The sequence below is a fragment of the Gracilinanus agilis genome, chromosome 4 (assembly GCF_016433145.1).
Source record: "Gracilinanus agilis isolate LMUSP501 chromosome 4, AgileGrace, whole genome shotgun sequence".
Lineage (NCBI taxonomy): Eukaryota > Metazoa > Chordata > Mammalia > Didelphimorphia > Didelphidae > Gracilinanus > Gracilinanus agilis.
In genome coordinates this window covers 9,366,087-9,384,982 of record NC_058133.1, presented here as the reverse complement: position 1 = coordinate 9,384,982, position 18,896 = coordinate 9,366,087, and the positions used below count along the sequence as shown (strand labels likewise).

At 45.3% G+C, this 18,896-nt stretch overlaps 1 protein-coding gene across 1 annotated transcript in view; it reads right to left on the bottom strand.

Moving 5' to 3' along the window:
• WLS (Wnt ligand secretion mediator) overlaps positions 1 to 18,896 on the bottom strand; it is a 114,027-nt gene that overhangs the window by 57,989 nt on the left and 37,142 nt on the right. Inside the window, exon 2 of the mRNA XM_044674759.1 lies at positions 2,185 to 2,457. Coding sequence (XP_044530694.1) covers positions 2,185 to 2,457 — 273 coding nt within the window. The remainder of the gene's footprint in view (positions 1 to 2,184; positions 2,458 to 18,896) is intronic.

Sequence of the window (18,896 nt, the reverse complement as noted above, 5' to 3'; positions counted from 1 at the left end):
CTGACACAGGGTTCATTCTAGTAAACCCACCTTCCTAGTGGAGCCGGTATTGGCAGTTGTTCCGGTGTGCGGTTGTCTTCGACACTTTGGGCTCCCACAGACTGTGGGGTTTCCTTGGCAAAGATGGCGGACTGGTTGCCATTATGTTCTGGCAGCACCGTAGGGCAAAAGCCAACACCAAAGGCAGAGGAGGTCGCCTGGAGAAGACCCTCATTGCCGTTTGTATGTACGGGAAGACCCCGCCGCAGCGAAGCCCGGCTGCTTCCTGGAGAGGGTTCTCTGAACAAACAATGAGGGGAGACGCCGCTGCCTGCTTTGGGGGTTTCGGGGGAAACGGCGCTCTCTCTGTTAGAAGGTGGAGCCGTGAAGTTTCGTAACAATGTCCTCAGTCTGTGCTCAGAAAGAGCTGGCTGGGGGCGGGAGGAGGAAGGGGGGAGCCTGGCAGGGATCGCAGCCCTCCTAGATCCAAGCTATCCTGGCATCGCTGAGCAACGCTGCCCGGCAGGACACCCCCAAAGCCGACCACCGATCTGCCCACCTAGACGTCGGCCCACCTCGCCAGCCTTCCCACTGCGGAGGAAGCGGCTCATCTGTTTGGGGATAACCAGATAGTTTCGGGTATTCACTGGGTTGGTTTGTAAGAATCGTCTGCCGTGTTATTTTATGTCAACAGACAACACCTCGAAAGGCAAAGGAGTAACTCAGGTGCTGACCTCCGGATGAGGGAGGCCCGTATGCGAATCCTCCCCTACTTGGGCAGCTGTGTGACCACAGAGAAGTTCCTGAGCCTTGCTGGTCCCCTCTCTCTAGCACTATCCATTGATAGATGGGCATCGACAGGTTTTTATTGGTGGGGAGGGGTTGTGGGGTGGCGGCATGAACTCCTAAAGGGAAAATAACAACTCCCAGAACGAGCACTTAAAAGCACTTTAAGGCTGGCGAACAAAGCGTGAGGCAGGATTTGGCTCCATTTCTTCCTCAATCCAAGTCCATCACTTTATCTGCTATGTCTAAAGTGGAGGGTACAGCAGATAGAGCACCGAGCCTGAAGCCAAGAAGACCCGAATTCGAATCCAGCCTCAGACACTCACTAGCTGGGTGCCTGCTCTTGGCCTCAGTTTTCCCATCTATAAAATGGGGGTGGAGGAAGGAGTGTGCCCCTAAGCCCCTGCTAGGACTCCATCTAAGATCCTGTGACGTGACTCCCTCTCCCATGCTAGGAGGAGGGGACAGTGCCCATCCCCAGGACCCGGATCTTTTAGCCAGTTCTTCTGAAGAGAAGCCTTTACTCAAAGGGTGGCTTTGATGGTCGTCCCTCTGGGCAGGCTTACAGGGAAAAGCACTCGGAGCCCAGAGGCCTCTTGGAGTGATTCAGGTCACGGCGGCCCTTGGATGCTCAGGGGGTTCTCAACAAGAGCAAGGACCACAACGAAGGCTCTAAGTCTGCGAAAGCCCCTTCCTCCACTAAGCTGGTGGGAGAGGGAGGGACTCCCAGGGACAGAGGAGAGGCCTTGCCCAGGTACTGAGGGGAGAGCTGGGCTTTGAACCCAGGCCAAGAAGATAAGATCGCTGATTTGGATCTGGAACAGCCCTGAGAAGCCCCAGATTCCAACTCCCTGCATTTTATGGCTGAGAAAACAGAGGCAAACCAAGGCTAAGTGTCAATGCTAATACGTGTCTGAGGTAGAATTTGAACTCAAGTCTTCCTGACTCCAGGCCCAGTTCTCTAACCTCAAGGCACTGGTCCATCTCGCCCTGGGCAGGGGAAGGGTGCCAGTGGGTGAATTCCTTAGTACAGGGACGTCCCAGGAGGAAACTCCATTCTCCAAGGCAGTCGACACCCACTCTAGAGCGTGTTTTCCAACTTTGGCTCCCCAAACCAGCATGAGGCAGAGGCAGGGCTTGAAGTGAGCCTTCCTGGCTATCCACGCCATCACCCTGCCTCTAGGACACGGGCTGTGGCGCCCAGCAGATGAGTGAGGAAACTCAGGGGGCACCTCATCGAGTCTTAGTAGAAGTAAAAGCCCCACAGTACACATGAGGAAACTGAGGCACGAGCCGGTCTAAGCAAGGGACAGCGTGTACAGCAGCCCTTTGAGCCCTGCCCGCTGGGCCCCCCCTCCAGCTCCTGCTCCCCTCCCCCCAGGCCCCGGGACAAGGGGGCGCACAGAGCGCACGACTTACTGATCTGGTTGTTGAGCTTGAACGCGATGTCCAGCTGCAGGATGAAGAGCATGAACTGGAACCAGGGGCTCATCTCCATGGCGGGCAGCGGCACGTGGACGGCAAACACGATGTCGTTGGCCTCGATCCTCTTGGGGGGCGCCTCCTCGAAGTCCCGGATCTTGTCACACTGGTTGGAGCCCCAAGGCATGAACCACTTGGACTTGTGATGCACCTTCTTGGAGTCGACGCACTTCACGGACATGTAGGACACAGCCGTGGTGGGGCCGGGGGCTGCGGGGACAGAACATTTTCTGTTTAGAGAGAGCCTTGGCTGGGAGCAGACATCTCTGAGGGGCTCCCCTATGGGCATGGAGGGGCTTCCTGACCCCAGGATCTCCCCCCACACACACCTCCCAGAATCCAGAGCCCTCCACAAGCTCGGCCCTTCCCCGACACTCTGGGGTCTGACCGTCTGGACCTGCCTGCCTTTCCTCGTCTCCCACCTCCCAACGGTGCCCCCTTCCTTGTAGCTTCCCTCAGAGCTTCTCCTTACCTAAAATCCCACCTTGCCCTCCCCCCGCCTGGAGCTCGCGCCTCCTCCTCCTACATGGCTTCCTAGTCAAGCCACATGTCTGATATGAACATCATTTGAGTGGAACATTAGGGGTGAGCCTCGAGGCCAGCACACAGTAGGAGCTTCCTCAGGGCTTGCTGACAGACTCACCGGCCACCCCGGTAACAACCACCTTTACACATCGTGTTAAGACTCACAGATGCTTTCTAGGTAACCGCCCCATGGGGCAGGCACAACAGGCGCTGTTTGAGAGGCGCCGATGTCTCCTAGAGGCCCCCGTCGTGTGGCTAGAAGGCTCCCCTCCAGCTCTAAGAGGCCATGACCCCCTCAGCGGCCCCCCAATGACTAGCGATAAAAGCCAAAGCCCACAACTGGCTATAGGAAGTGACTCCCTGGTTCTAGCTCATCCCTCCTCTGTCCAACGGAAAGGTCATCCTTCATTAAGTCATCCTGCGTGGTCAGGGCCATAGCGAGAGCGTCCCTCGGGGGCCGGCCACTGGGGCGCCCCCTTTCCTGCTCCAGCCACGGGGCCTCTCCCAAGTCTTCTGTCTCCCCTCAGACGCGCGCCTTATTCTGGGAAACATGACTCAGGGGAGACGCCAGCTATCCTGACTCAGCTAAACTGTCCACCCACATGAAGCCCAAACAGTATGTGAAAAGTGGCCCCTGTTTCATGTGGTCAGGGAAGCGAGCAGGGAGAGAGCCCGGGCTGGGGAGCTCCGACTGTCATGCAGATGTCTGTGTTTGAGGCCTCTAAAAGCTCCTCTTCCAGAAGGAACCTGGCCTTTCTGGGCTCATTCTCTTCCTCCGTCCCATTTGAACCCGAGTCTCTCGTTACACAGAAAGGGGCCACATGCCTTCACTAAGATACCCAAAGCAGGGCTAGAGCCCCGTGCCATACTCAGAGGTAATGATGATGATGACAATGACAACAATAATGATGATGATGATAACGATAATAACAATAACGATGATGATGGTGATGATGATGATGATGATGACAACGGTAACAATAACGGTGATGATGATAATAATGATAATGATAACTATAATAATAACAACAATAACAATAACGATGATGATGGTGGTGATGATGACAACAATAACGATAACGATGATGATGATAATAATGATAATGATGATAACAACAATAACAATAATGGTGATGATGGTGATGATAATGACAACAACAATAACGATGATGATGACAACAATAAAAATAATGATGATGATAATGATGATGATGATAACGGTAATAATAACAATAACAATGATGATGGTGGTGATGATGATGATGATGACAACAACAATAACAATAATGATGATGATAATAATGATAATGATGATGGTAACGATAAAGATAATAATAACAACAATAAAAATAACAATGATGATGGTGGTGATGATGATGACGACAACAATAACAATGATGATGATGATGATGATGATAATGATAATAATAACAATAACAATGATGATGGTGGTGGTGGTGATGATGATGATGACAATAACGATGATGATGATGATGATAACGATAACGATAATAATAACAATAACAATGATGATGGTGGTGGTGATGATGATGACAATAACGATGATGATGATAATGATGATGATGATAACGATAATAATAACAACAATAACAATGATGGTGGTGGTGATGACAATGACAACAACAATAACAATAACGATGATGATAATGACAACAACAGTAACAATAACGATGATGACAACAACAATAACAATAATGATGATGATAATGATGATGATGATGATGATGATATAACAATAACAATAACGATGATGATGGTGATGATAATACAATAATAACAATAACGATGATGATGGTGATGATGATAATGACAACAACAATAACAATGATGATGATGACAACAACAATAAAAATAACAACTATTATGATGATGATAATGATGATGATAATGATGATGATAACGATAATAATAATAACAGTAACAATAATGATGATGGTGGTGATGATGATGACAACAACAATAACAATGATGATAATAATAATGATAATAATGATGATGATGATCATGATAATAATAACAATAACAACAATAACAATAATGATGATGACAATAATAACGATATTGATGTTGATAATAACAAGAACAATAATAACAATGATGATGATAATAATAATAATATCCGAGGATCACCAGAGGGACCTGAGAAATCAATCCTCTCATCTGGGCATTCTTAACCTTTTTGGTGCCATGGACCCCTTTGGCAATCTGGCAAAGCCTTTGGACCCTTTCTCAGAATACTTGTTTTCCCAATGAATCAAAGATATTCAATAAGATTGCAGAAGAGGCCAATACCATTCAAATAGAATTACCCATTTTTTTCAAAACTATGTTTATGGATGCCCAAAGCCTAAGTATGCCCTTTTACAGATGAGAAAACTGAGACCTGGCATATGGTGCAAAAGAAAGAGAACAATGGCTCTCCAGTCAGAGGACTTGGGTCCAACGCCCACCTCTAATACTACCCTTCTGAGCTGGGGTTAGACAGTATGTCTGTGAGACATTTCTTCACCCAGAAAATGAGAGGTTTGGCCCCAGAGACCCCCCGAGGTCCATTTCAGCTGTATTTCTCTGATCCCCAAACTGTAGATAAGGTTCCAGACATCTCTACCTGGTTGTGAGCTAACAGTGTTATCAATGAACGCAAACATACCACATCTCTTAGACCCAATACGTGGGAGGATAAATTCAGGAAGCAACAAAGGTGCTGAGAGGCTCCACTGGATGAATGAAATAAGATGATAATAATAAAAGCTAGCTAAAGAGAGCTATACGGTTTATCATCTCATTTCATCCTTACAATAAGACTTTGCAATAGGGGCTATTATCAGCCCCCTTTTACAGATGAGGAAAACTGAGGCTGAGAGAGGTTAGCTGATTTGCCCGCGGCCAGATAGCTAGTACTTGAGGCAAAACAACAATAAGGACAATAAGGACAGACATAGTAATAGTTCACTTCACAAGATCAAGACGCAGGATGAACATGACTAAAGACAATGGCAGGTTTTTGTGGACTGTAACTTGAGTGAACAGCCCACGCCACTAGATCATAGCCTAGGTATAATGGATGACACTGATGCACTCAGTGCTGGGATACCAACAATCAGGAAAGAAATTCCAAACCAGAGGCACAAGAACTGCAGTTGAAGGTCAGCTAAGAGCCCTGAGTCACGGGGTGGGGGGCAGGGATGAGGGGCTGCAGACCAGGACAAATGAGAAATTAAGCTAAAGTGGGGTGAAGGATGATGTTAGCCAAATGTGTAACCAGAAAAGAAGGAAGAGAAGCAGGGATGGATGGGCAGCCTTTCTGCTTCCTTCTACAAGGAAGTTTATGAGATGATGGGTGACAGGCACCCAGGATGGGCAACCTGGACAGGATTTCACCTCTATTGTTGGCAGGGAATAGCCATATGGATGAGATTGCAGAGCCATGGGACTGTTGGAATGAATTGTTCTAGATGTCCAAAGCCTGAAGAGAGGAGGGAGAATCAGGAGAAAGGGGGAAAACAGGAGAGAGCTGGAATCTCAGGTCTTGAATGCCAGGCCAAGGAGTGTGACTTTTATGGATGGAATCAGGGATACACTGGAGCCAGTTCCAATTGTTAAAATTTTCAATGGAAGCATTTATACGTTAGAAATCAGGAATTTGGGGGTTAGCTGGGGGGCTTAGTAGATTCAGAGGCAGACCTAGAAATGAGAGGTCCTGGGTTCAAATCTGGCCTCAGACACTTCCTAGCTGTGTGTCCCTGGGCAAGTCACTTAGCCCCCATTGCCTGGCCCTTACCACTCTTCTGCCTTTGAACCAATACACAGTATTTTTATTAAAAAAAGAAAGAAAGAAAGAAGGAAGGAAGGAAGGAAGGAAGGAAGGAAGGAAGGAAGGAAGGAAGGAAGGAAGGAAGGAATTTCCAAGTCGATAGTTTTGTTGATTGTCTACAGTGATGGGCAAACTTGTTAAAGAGGGGGCCAAAGGAAAGGAAATGCTCATCTGTCAGTCTGTTTCTAAGGCAACTCTTTGGAAGTTTCATTGTATTGTATCCTACTCATTGTGTTCCTCAGATTAGGAATAATGTGGCGTAGCAGGATAGAACATTTCAGGACCCTACATCTAGCCCGTGGACTATAGTTTGCCCATCACTGGTCTAGATTTAAGAAAGTGACAAAGAAAATGTGCACTATGCAGATTCAGTTGAAATCTAGTAAGGATGTCGTCATTTCTTTAGGAGAGCCAGTTGTTAAACCCTTGCCAGCCCACCCCTGGACGCACAAAAATAATGTCATTAACTGGTTTCCCAAGAGTGGGTTGGGGAAGGTGGTGACCCAACCAACAGTGAGACCATTCCATTGCCTCAGCAATGATTAGGAGAACAAAGTCAATACTCAGTCTGGTGACGCTGGGTGGTATTAGGGAACTGAGTGTCAATCCAAGCTGACCCACATACTTACCTAGGTGACCTGGGACAGGGAAGTCACTTCCTCTCTCTAGGCCTCAGTTTCCCCATTTTTAAAATGGTGGGTTGACTAGTTGGCCTCTGCAGTCTCTTCCAGCTCCTTAAGATCCAGGACTGCTTGGGTTGGGATTTGTTTCTTTAGGGGATTTTTGCCTTTTTTGAAGGGATCCCCAGCACTTAAAAATCTAGTTCTTTTTTCTCTTATGATATGGTAAGTTGCTGTAGTTTGGCTGCCAGTGGGTAAGTGCAATATTACTGCATTTTGTTTTACAGATTTATGGTACAGAATTTACTTTAATTGGACTCTAATACAAGGGCCTGTTGTGAATTTATTCTTGTTTACTTAAAAGTTTTATACATACATAGATTTTTGATATTTTGATTCTTATTTTGAATTTTTATCTCTCCCAAAATTTAATTTTCTTATGTTTTTGGTTTTTCTTTTGATAATTGACTCATATACCCCATAACTCAACGATGTGTTCTGAGCTGATCAGGGTGTTTCCTTTTTAAACATCCTCTTCAGAGGGGATTGTATTTTTATAAAAATCCAAACCTTAAAATTTTGTTCAAAAACTTTTTTTCAGAATAAAGTCTGCTAATGCTTTGAAACCAGAAATGGACTATTTGCCTGCAGAAACCTACACTGAATCAAGATGATACAGAAAAGATGCCTGAATAAATCTACACTGAATCAAGACAATCCAAAATGAACTTTGGGGTGCAACTAATTGAACTTGAGGGGATTGAAAACAATTACTTGAATTGTAAACTCTTATGCCAAAGGGGATTGCCCCCTAATAGGCTTTTTGTCAATGCACCTAGCAAAACATTGGTTTTGCTCTCTCTCTTTCTATCTCTTTTACTTACCTCTTATCTCTAACTATTATAGCTAGAACTTTAGGGGTACAAGATGATTTTGTCAAATGATCAATTGAGGAGACCAATCTCCCAAATGATCACAGGGGGGATTGTGATAATTGGATTACGTCTACACTGCCCATCTTTAGATTTAATCACCAAAGGTGGAAAGCACCTTCAAATTCTGGGAGGTCCTCACCCACGTGTGCTAGAGTGAGTAACAAATCAGAATCAACGGACCGCCCCCTTTCTCACAGAAAGTGCCTATTGTGATTGGACACGCAGGCTAGGAGAAGGCACTGGAAGTGACACATACTTGACCCCTTTAAAAAGAGGGAGTTGAGTGAGTGAAGTGAAGCAGCTTCTGGTTTGGTGAAGGGGACCTGAGAGAGCTTTGCTGATTCGTGACCGAGACTGTTCCATGTGGTGAGTTTAAAGACTGAATCTTCCTGAACTTCTTTTAAGAAACTTCTTTTTATAGACTCTGTGAATGAAGTTTGCTCCATTCACCTCCAGGCCTCCGGCCCTTTAACCCTCGGCTGAGGGTTAAGATCTACCTGGACTAATCAGTGGGATAGATTCTTATCTCTGTACTTCCTCTCTCTCTTCTCATGTAAATAAATTTCCATAAAAGTCAATTTTGGTTTGAGATTATTCTCAATTGAGGATCGATAATAGTTCAATCCTCTGGCGACCATCTTTAATATATTGAACCCATAAAACCTCTTTTTCACCCTTACATCTCAGGCACATCATTGCTATGTGACCTTGGACAAGTCACTTAACCCCCAATTTCTAGCCCTTCACACTCTTCTGAGTTGGGACCAATACAGAGTATTGATTCTAAGATGGGAGGGAGGGAGGGAGGGAGGGAGATGAGAAACTAAGCTCAGGGCAGGCCTTAGGTTACTCTAACCTGAGATAGTAGCTGGAGGGCTTCCTCAGGCTCTGGGGCCAGAATGTAAAACAAACAACAGGAAATGGATCTCCTATGCCAAGGCTTAATTCTATTTGTTTTGAGCAGGGATTTACAATTTTGTGTATTTAAGACCTGGCTGGGTGGCTCTGGGTCAACAATATTAGGCATGTTTGCCCAGGTGATGAGCAGGGAGAGCCTGCCTTTGACAGAGAAGCACTTCTAGGAAGGATTGGGAAACAGCCCAGCCCAGCCCAGCCCTTCTTCCCCCCATTTCAGGGATCTGCCATCTCATCAATAAAGGCCATACAGATCATGAGTCCCCTTATCCTGCTCCCAATCCTGGGCACTTCCTCCTAGCAGGTCTCTGCAGAAGGCTGACCCAACCTGCCAAGCTGGACCTCTCAGAACACATATAGTCAATCATTAACAGAGAGCTTCAAGGTTGACTAAGGGCTCTCCACCGTGGCCTTCTCTTCCCGTAGTTGGACAGTGTCTTATAGCCCCTTTTGTACATTTTTTAAGTCCTGCCTTACCCTTTTGTCTTACTATCAAGTCTAAGACATTAGAGCAGCAAGGGATAGGCAGGCAGAGTTAAGTGACTTGCCCAGGGTCACACAGCTAGTTAGTGTCTGAGGTAGATCTGATGAAGCTCTATCCACTGTGCCACCTAGCTACCCCTCCCACCTGTTCATTTTAGCAACTGGACAATTATTGTTTCACCATCACATAGAAAGCAAACCATCCGTAAATGCTGTGATGGTGCCAAAGTTCCCATATTTGGGTTTGTTTCCCATCAAAAAGCCAGGACCACTAGTGTACTCCCTGCATGATGACTGCAGAGCCATTTTGATGCATTGAAACATATACAGCTAGAGGGTGCCCTGGATTGAGTGCTGGGTTTAAGAGTCTGGAAGACCTGAGTTCAAATTTGACCACTGACATTTGTTAAGTGTGTGACTGTGGGCAAGTCACTTTCCCTCTGGCTGGAAGATAATAATAAATCTATTTCCCACGGCTATGGTGGGACCAAATTAGATAGGGCTTAAGCACAGTGCTTGGCATACAGGAGGTGCTCAATAAATGCTTGTTTCCTTCCTCGAATGAGCATGGTGTCTGCCACTATTATAAGCACTTTCTTTGAGGGCAGGGATTGACTGGTTGATTTCAGAGCCTAATTCAAAATAAGTAGTTATGGAGGCAGCTGGGTAGCTCAGTGGATTGAGAGCCAGGCCTAGAGACAGGAGGTCCTGGGTTCAAATCTGGCCTCAGACACTTCCTAGCTGTGTGGCCCTGAGCAAGTCACTTGACCCCCATTGCCTACCCTTACCACTCTTCTGCCTTAGAGCCAATACATGGCATTGAATCCAAGAGGGAAGGCGAGAGTCTAAAATAAATAAGTAAATGCTTATATGTGGCTTTTGTTCATTCTTTTATTCAATCAATCAAGAAGCATAAATAAATAAAGTAGCTGCTGTGTGCCAGAAACTGAGCTAAGTGCTGGGTCTACAAAGTGGACACAAAGTCTTTGCCCTCAAGCAGCCGACACGGGACTAAGTCTATACATAATATGGACAAACGGGAGATTAATACAAGGTAGTTTGGGCAGGGAGTCCACAGGCAGCTTTCCGTGGGGGAGTGGAGTTGCTCTAGAAGATCTGCACCAGGCGACGGTCCTTCTCCCCACTGGACTCCCCTCAATTCTGCTCCTCTGTAAAATGAAGGGAACTGACCTCCAGGACTCCTGAAGTCCCTTCCCACCGGGCTGCTCTTAGTCTGAGACTCCCCCTCCCTAGTGGCTGTGCCCATTTCTTTCTAGTCACAAATGGACAACTAGAGATAATGGACACACGGACACACACAGCGATCCAGAAGAGAATATCCTGGGAGTGGGGCAGATCCTGCATTTGGGGGAAGTTATTATCATCAATCGCCCAAGGGACGAAGGCGCTGAGGGCTGGCACCCTTTAGCACAGCGTTCCCTCTTTACACATATGCCTCCTCTGCCTAACACAACACCCCTCCTCACCACCTCTTGGACTTCCAAAATCTCTTCAAAACTCATTTCCAGGGCCACCTCCTTCAGGAGTTCTTTCTTGATATACACATGTAATTTGCTTATGAGTGACGGTACCCTCCAACAACCCATTCCTTATTTTGCTTATATCTTGTATCTACCCATCTGAGGAGATGTCCTATTCTCCCTCCCTGCCCTCCCCAAGTAGAATAAGAGCTCCGCTACTGTCTCTGTATCATTAGTGACTAAAACAATTTCCTACACACAGCAGGAGTTTAATAAATGCTAGCTGGATGGATTATTCCAATGGAGGAACACCCATAGGGATGAGATTGTGAATCTCCTGAAGAACTGTAGTCTATGGAGGAGAAATGTCTTCTCTTGGGGATCCTTCACCTTTTGGGGAGTCACAGATCCCTTCAGGCAGGCTGGGAATCCTCTGGCTCTGAGAGGTGCCACTGGAGTGAGGAGAGGAGCCAAATGAACACTACAAATTTAACAAAGTAAATTCAAGTGCAATATGATAGAGATAATGGTCATTTGTGGTTTTCTAAGTCAAAATGTACCTGAAGTTCGAGTTTGACAATTTCTATTTGAGTCTGACAACACTGTTCCGGCTCTCTACTCAGAACCATGTTTTTCTAAGAGAAAGTACAAAGAATTCAATGACCCTGAAGTGGAGCTATTGACTCATTCAAACACTAGGAGCCCAGGGAAAGAGTCCCGCTGCAGAAGCACCTGGCACTTCTAAGGCTCACAAGCAGAGGTCCAGGATTTTCAAGGTCACACCCATCATCCCAGAAATCCTCATGGGGGAGTGTTGTAGGATAGAAACAAGAGTATGTTTATCACTGGAGGATACAGGTTGGAATCTTAGCTGTCACTCACTTGCAGGATAAGCTTGAAAAAAAAAATCCCCTCGCCCGGCTGCTTGGTGGGTCTCCAGGATCCTCACCTGGGAGGCCTAGAGGACCCCCCAGGGCCCTTCCCGTTTTGATGCTGTCATCTAACCCTTCTCCCAGGTGGGTAGGAGACAGCCCCAATCCAAGGACTGAGAGAATACCCCAGGCATCTGACTCAACCCATCTGCGCTCCTTCTCTCATTTGAACTCTGAATCATCAAACACTGGCTTTCCCCAAATTAATGGAAGAACTGTCTGGTCCCACAACAAAGGTGAGCTTTCAAGATTAATTTGCTGCCGGCTACAAGGGAAAGGAATGTGGAGAGGAGACTAGTTAAAAGGTAATTTGTGTTTACAAACCATGTTGCTAATAGAGTCCCCCCCCTTTTTTTCTTTCCTTTCAATTTAGAAGAGATTTTTAAAAGATTTCTGAAAACTCTGCTTTTGTAGATGGGTCCTATTAAAAAAAAAAAAAAGACAATGTCCTCTTCCCTCCCTCCCCCCAGCAAATAATCTTAAACTCTTTTGTGTCATGGGCCCCCTTAAGAGTCATTCTGGTGATATCTATGGACCTCCAGTGAGATAATATTTGTAAAGTGCCTGACAAAGTTAGAGAAGGTAAAGCTAAAAGGGGCGTCCAGGGACAAGTTTCTCCCACCAATCCCTGGGCACCTTCCTTCTGGAACTGGAGCTCCATATTCCTACATTTATGGTGGCCTCTTCATGTGGATGCTTCATGACTTTCTTTGGGGAATTAACTCCGAAACCCTCTATCCCTCCCTGCTTGGATCCTCAACTCATCTCATACAGACTCGTCCTAAAGATCAGTGTAGCCATTCTGTTTGTCCTGGAAGCCTTACAGCCAACAGCTAGCTTCAGTCAAAAGAAAGAAAATTTGGCCTGGTCACTGAAGGAGGATTGACTGTACAAGCACAGAACACAATGATACAGAATAAGAGTACACAAGGAAATAATTCTTTATAGTAATAGCACAGCACTTTATAAATCTTCACAACAATCCTAGTTACTATTATTGCCCCCATTTTTCAGTTACAAAAACTGAAGCAAACAGAGATGAAGTGATTTTCCTAAGATCCTACCACTGATAACTGATTGAAGCTGGACTTGAACTCAGGTTTTCCTGACTCCAGACCCAGTGCTCTATCCATTGGGCCACCCATCTCTTTCTCCCTCTTCTCAATGAATAACTTTGATGTATACTTTGAAAAAGGAAAATAAAACCAGAATTTCCCAGTAGACCCCACAACTGACCAAGATTTACACAAGCTTAAACAATAAAGCTATTGTAGTCACCGTCCTCCCCACCTTTGTCCTCTGGGATTGGCTCCTACAATTACTCTAAGCTCAGCTGCATTTTCATGTATGTCACTGGGTATAATATTTTTTGGTTCTAGTCTTTTTGCTTAGCATCAGCTCATGGACCAGAGTACCAGGGGTAGAAGGAAGGAGGGAAGGGAAGGGAAGAAGGAAAGGGAAGGGAAGGGAAGAAAGGAAGAAGGGAAGGGAAGAAAGGAAGAAGGGAAAGGAAGAAAGGAAGAAAGGAAGAAAGGAAGGAAGGAAGGAAGGAAGGAAGGAAGGAAGGAAGGAAGGAAGGAAGGAAGGATGGAAGGAAGGAAGGAATTCATTGATATTTTTTATCCAGGGCTAATTATTTGCCAGGTGCTGAAGATACACATTTTTGTTCCTTTGTTTCGGTCATGTCCAACTCTTCCTGACCCCATTTGATGTTTTTTTGGCAAAGATACTGGAGTGGTTGGCCATTTTCTTCCCCAGCTCATTTCACAGATGAGGAAACTGAGACAAACAAGATTAAGTGATCTCCCAGACTCACAAAGCTAACAGGTGTCTGAGGCCATATTTGAACTCGGGAAGATGAATCTTCCTGACTCCAGGCTCTATCCACTGCATCACCTTGGTAGCTTGTCCCCAGTAGATACAAAAGTACAAATAGGGATGGATCTCTGTCCTCAAGGAGATGATAGTCTTTTTTTTTTTAAACCCTTACCTTCCATCTTAGATTCAATACTGTGTTCTAGCTCCAAGGCAGAAGAGCTTTAAGGGGTAGGCAAAGTGACTCGCCCAAGATCACACAGCTAGGAAATATCTGAGACCAGAGTTGGACCCAGGAGCTCCCATCTCTAGGCCTGGCTCTCAATTCAGTGAGCCACCTTGCTGCCTCCAAGAGATGATATTCTAACTGAGGACAATACACAGAGGGCCATGGTAGCCAGGGAAGGCCACTTGATGAAAAGATGTGCTAAAAGGAACCATTTAGGCCATCTGGTCCAACCCTTCAATTTACAGAGAAGAAAATCAAGGTTGTGATAGTCTTCTGTCCTGACTAGTGAGCCAGTGAGTGTAAATAACCTGGGCCCAAACCTGTTGCTGGACCCATTCCAAGTTCCACCGAACACCCCGCTTTCTGCCAGAAGCCTCTCCAAGACCTTACTCTTAGGGTCTTCCCTCTGTGGATTATCTCCTCATTTTATCATGCTTCTCCTCTTTGTTCTTGGTTGGTTGGTTGTACATTGTCTATTGTCTCCCCATTGAACTGTGATGGCCCTGAGAGCAGGGATCCTCTTTTGCCTCTCTTTGTATCTCCAGGCTTAGCACTATCCCTGGCCCATAGTAAGTGCTTAATAAATGCACTTCAACTGACTAAAGACACAGAGACTGCCTCAGTTTCCTCAACTGTAAAATGGAGGTAATAATGGCACCTACCACCCAGATTTGTTGTCAAGATCCAATGAGATAATCTATGTAAAGTGCTTTGAAAGAGCTAAAGAAATGCTAATTATTATTATTAGCAAGACACAGAAACATATAATTTGGAGAAGAATCATTAGTACTCCCTGCTCTGCTGAATAATATCAGATTCTATAAACAAAACAGAACTTATTCTTGCCAGGAATTTTTCCTGTTTGATTATACTAACTACTTGCTCCAGGAAAGCTAAATCTCTTTCTAACCTTTTACAGATCAGGAAACCCCACGGGGATGTGACTCATCCAAGGTCATATAGGTAATATCAGGGGTGGGATGTGAACCCAGATCCTCAATCTCTGAATGCAAAATCTCTTCAAACCTAAGCTTCTGCTGGGAATCAAAGAGGAGGCAGCTGACCTGTCCTTTCTAGGGCCGTGGGCTTCTTTCTGTGAATATTAGAGCCCACGGGAACCAAAGCCAGAGACTTTCCATCAGCAAAAGTTTCAATAATGGAAGCAAATGCTAATGCTGGTTTTAAGGGCCATATGTTTGGCCTGCAGTGTTGAAGACCCTCAAGCCAAAGATAGAACAAACAGTCCCTGACAAGAGAATGGCTTGACATTTGTCAGGAGCCCTCCATCCATCCATCCATCCATCTGTCTATCTGTCCGTCCATCCAGGGAGCATCTTCCCCCTTGGCTGATGGCACTGGCCTGGGTCTGAGGCTGTCGGGTGTGTGATGTCCAATTTCTCCAGCCCATTTTGAAACAATTGAACAAACTCTAAAGATAGAGACTCGGTGTGGAAGGTTTAGGAATGCTTGTTGGTTGCAGCTGAGAGGAAGGCACCCCTCATTCTCTGTAGAGGCTTTCCTCAAGGTCTCCTGAAATGAAGAATCCACTTGCAGGAGGAGTTGCACAGCTGGGTGTCTTGGTGTATTGAGAGCCAGGCCCAGAGACAGGAAATCCTGGGTGCAAATCTGGCTTTGGACACATCCTAGCTGTATGACCCTGGGCAAGTCACTTAACTCCCATTGCCAAGCCCTTAAAGCTCTTCTGCCTTAGAACCAATACACAGTATTGATTTTAAGACAGAAGGTAAAATTGATTCTAAGACAGAAGGTAAAAATAAAAAAACAAAAAAGAGGCCACTGGTGCTTCTGTTACCTAACCTGTCACCCTTGCCATGTGATTGCTGAGTCCTCTTTTCTTCCCAGCCTACAGTCTGTTGATGACTTCTTTTTATGTTGTTTCATCAGCCAGAATTGTGATTTCTTTGGCTCTGAGAACTCCTCCTGGAGGAAAGTCCTCTCCCTGGGCGACCGAACTCCTGTTCTTCCATTTACCATCCATCTCACAGTCACTTAAGGAGAGGAGAGATGAAGCAATCTGCCCAGGGTCACCCAGGGAGTAATTGCCTGAGGCAGGACTGAAGCGAATTCGCTCCCCACTCCCCAAGCTGCTTCTCCTCCTCATTCCAGCATCATTACGAAGGATGAGTCTTTGGGCCTGTGATGTCATTGGTCTAGGCGACTCCTAGAGAAGAAAACTTCCCCTACTCATTTCTGGAACAACATGCTATTCATAAAGCACTTAGCACAGTGCCTGCCCATAGTAGGTGCTTAATGAATGCCCATTCCCTTCCTTTTCCTGACCTAATACAGGTTACGATCTAACTTCAGAGTCTAAAAAAGTTGCCCAGATTCTGGGAAGATGGCGACTTAAACGGAGCAAATCTTAAAACCTCCGCACCCTTACACACTGAGATAGAAAACAATGCACTTCAAGAAGAAAGAGGACCATATCTAACAACAGGACAGAGCAGGGGGATCCTACTACTGGACAGCTAAAGAGGTACACCAAGAAAAAGGCTTGAATTCTTGAACTGTCGAGTCTGAGGGTATAGAAGGGGAATCCCAGGACCCCTCCTCCACGAGCTGTGCAGAGTCTCCAGTGGCCCCTGAAATTTCCAGGCGGACGGGTGCACCAGCCTGGAGAGTGGGCCTTGCTGGCGCCGGACTTGGGGAGTTGAACAAAAGCACCGGGGAGATGACTGGAGGAGAAAGCCAGAGAAACAAAGCAAAAACACTCAGAAGATGGCGGCTTAGATGGAGCCAAGCCTCAGACCATCTAGATTCATCACACCGAGATGGAGAACAAAGGACTTCAAGAGGAAAGAAAACCAGATCAAACACAAGGACAGAACAGGAGGACCCTACTGCTGGACAGTTCAGAGAAACAATCCATACTGTTCCCCCCCACACACTTTTTTTTTCCCCGTCTCCAGGTTTTAGACTCAGGGCACATTAAGCAATATGGACTAATCCAATCAATACAGGTTTAATCCCATCAATTGGACAGATAAGAAGTCTTCAGGGGGCAAGGAAACTCCAACACCCCTCCCCCTGCACAGACTGCAGAGAAAGTAACTACAAACCTCCATTGCCAGCTGATGGAAGATCTTTCATCAAAGCTCATTAAATTCATCTGCTTAAACTAGCAGAATAGAAAAAGAGAAAAGAAATGACAATTGACAGCTTCTTTCAAGGAAGCGAAAAGAAAGCAAATGAAATAGAAATAGAAGAAGAGAAAGAAGTTCCAGCAAATTAGACACAGGTTTTGGAAGATCTCAAAATTCAATTAACTCAAGAACTTCAGGAACTCAAAAAGCAATCAAGAGAGGCTGACAACAATTTGAAAAAGAAAATACATGAACTAAAACAAGAAAATAAAATCTTAAAAACCAGAATTAACCAGCTTGAAAATGATGCAAAGAAGGCAAAAGATGATCTACAAAGAAAATCAGACCAGAAGGAAAAGGATGACCAAAAAGCCAGGGATGAAATTCAGTCTTTAAAAAATAGAACTCAACAACTAGAAGCAAATGACTTCGCAAGGCAGCAAGAATATATAAAACAAAATTTAAAAAATGAAAAATTTGAGGAGAATATGAAACACCTCATTGATTCAACCAAAGATCTGGAGAACAGAGCTAGAAGAGATAATTTAAGAATTATTGGTTTACCAGAACATCATGACAAAAGAAAAAGTTTAGACATCATCCTACAAGAAATTATTAGAGAAAATTGCCCTGACATTCTTGAACAAGAGGGAAAAGTGGAAATTGAAAGAATCCACAGATCACCTCCTATATTTAATCCACAACTGACAACTTGCAGGGATATTATAGCCAAATTTAAAACCTACCAGACCAAGGAGAAAATATTACAAGCTGCTAAAAAGAAGTCATTCAGATAAAAAAAGTTGCCCAAGGGCTCTGCCCAGGGTTACTCGGCCAATATGTGGCAGGATTTGAATACAGATCTTCCTGACTCCCTAAAACTCAACACCAGGCTGGAGAGAAACACCCTAACCCAAAGGGATACAGAAGGAGCCTCTTTGGTCCATATACTGCTTTTTAGGTCTACTTAGCAATTTACATACATAGTCTCCCTTGGGCATGAATTGAGTGGAGGGTGCAAGGAACCCAAGAATTAATATTCCTGTTTTATAAGTGAGAAAACTGAGACATAGAGATTTTCCCAAGGTTATGCCACCAGCAAGCATTAGAGGCAGGATCAAAACCTACATCTTTCCAGCTCCAAGTCTAATACTCTGGGCACCATATGGGCCACTCTCCAGTTTTATGAAAAAAATGACTCCTGGGTTGACTGAGCAAGAAGGTAGACCAGAGACAGAAAGAAAGTTGAGGCAGTGCATCATAGCAGAAAGAACACATGATATGGAATAGACTGGCCTGGGTTCAAATCCCACCTTGCTATTTGGGACTATTGGATAATTCCTAGACTTAGAACTGGAAAAGGTCCCAAGGCATAGTGGGGAGGGACAAGAAATTCCAACCTCTTTAATTTACAGAGGAGGTAACTGAGGTCTGAGGACCTTATATGACTTATTCAAGACCAAATTGGTCTCAGAAGCAGAACCTGAACCTAGGATCTCCTAACTGTCTTACCACTCTGCTTACTCTCCTTATTACTTGTATGACCTTAGTAAAGTCATAGATTCAGAGGAGCCTAGACCTACAGTTGGAAGAGACCTTGGTGGCCATCTAGTCCAACCTCCTTCATTTTATAGATGAGGAAACTGAGGTCCCTGGGGTTGTGATTTGCCCAAGGTCATAGATAGTGGGTGGGGTGGGGGGGAGCAGGATTTGAATTGAAATTCTCTGAATACAAAGTTAGCACTCCCAAGTTATTTACCCCTCTCAGGGCC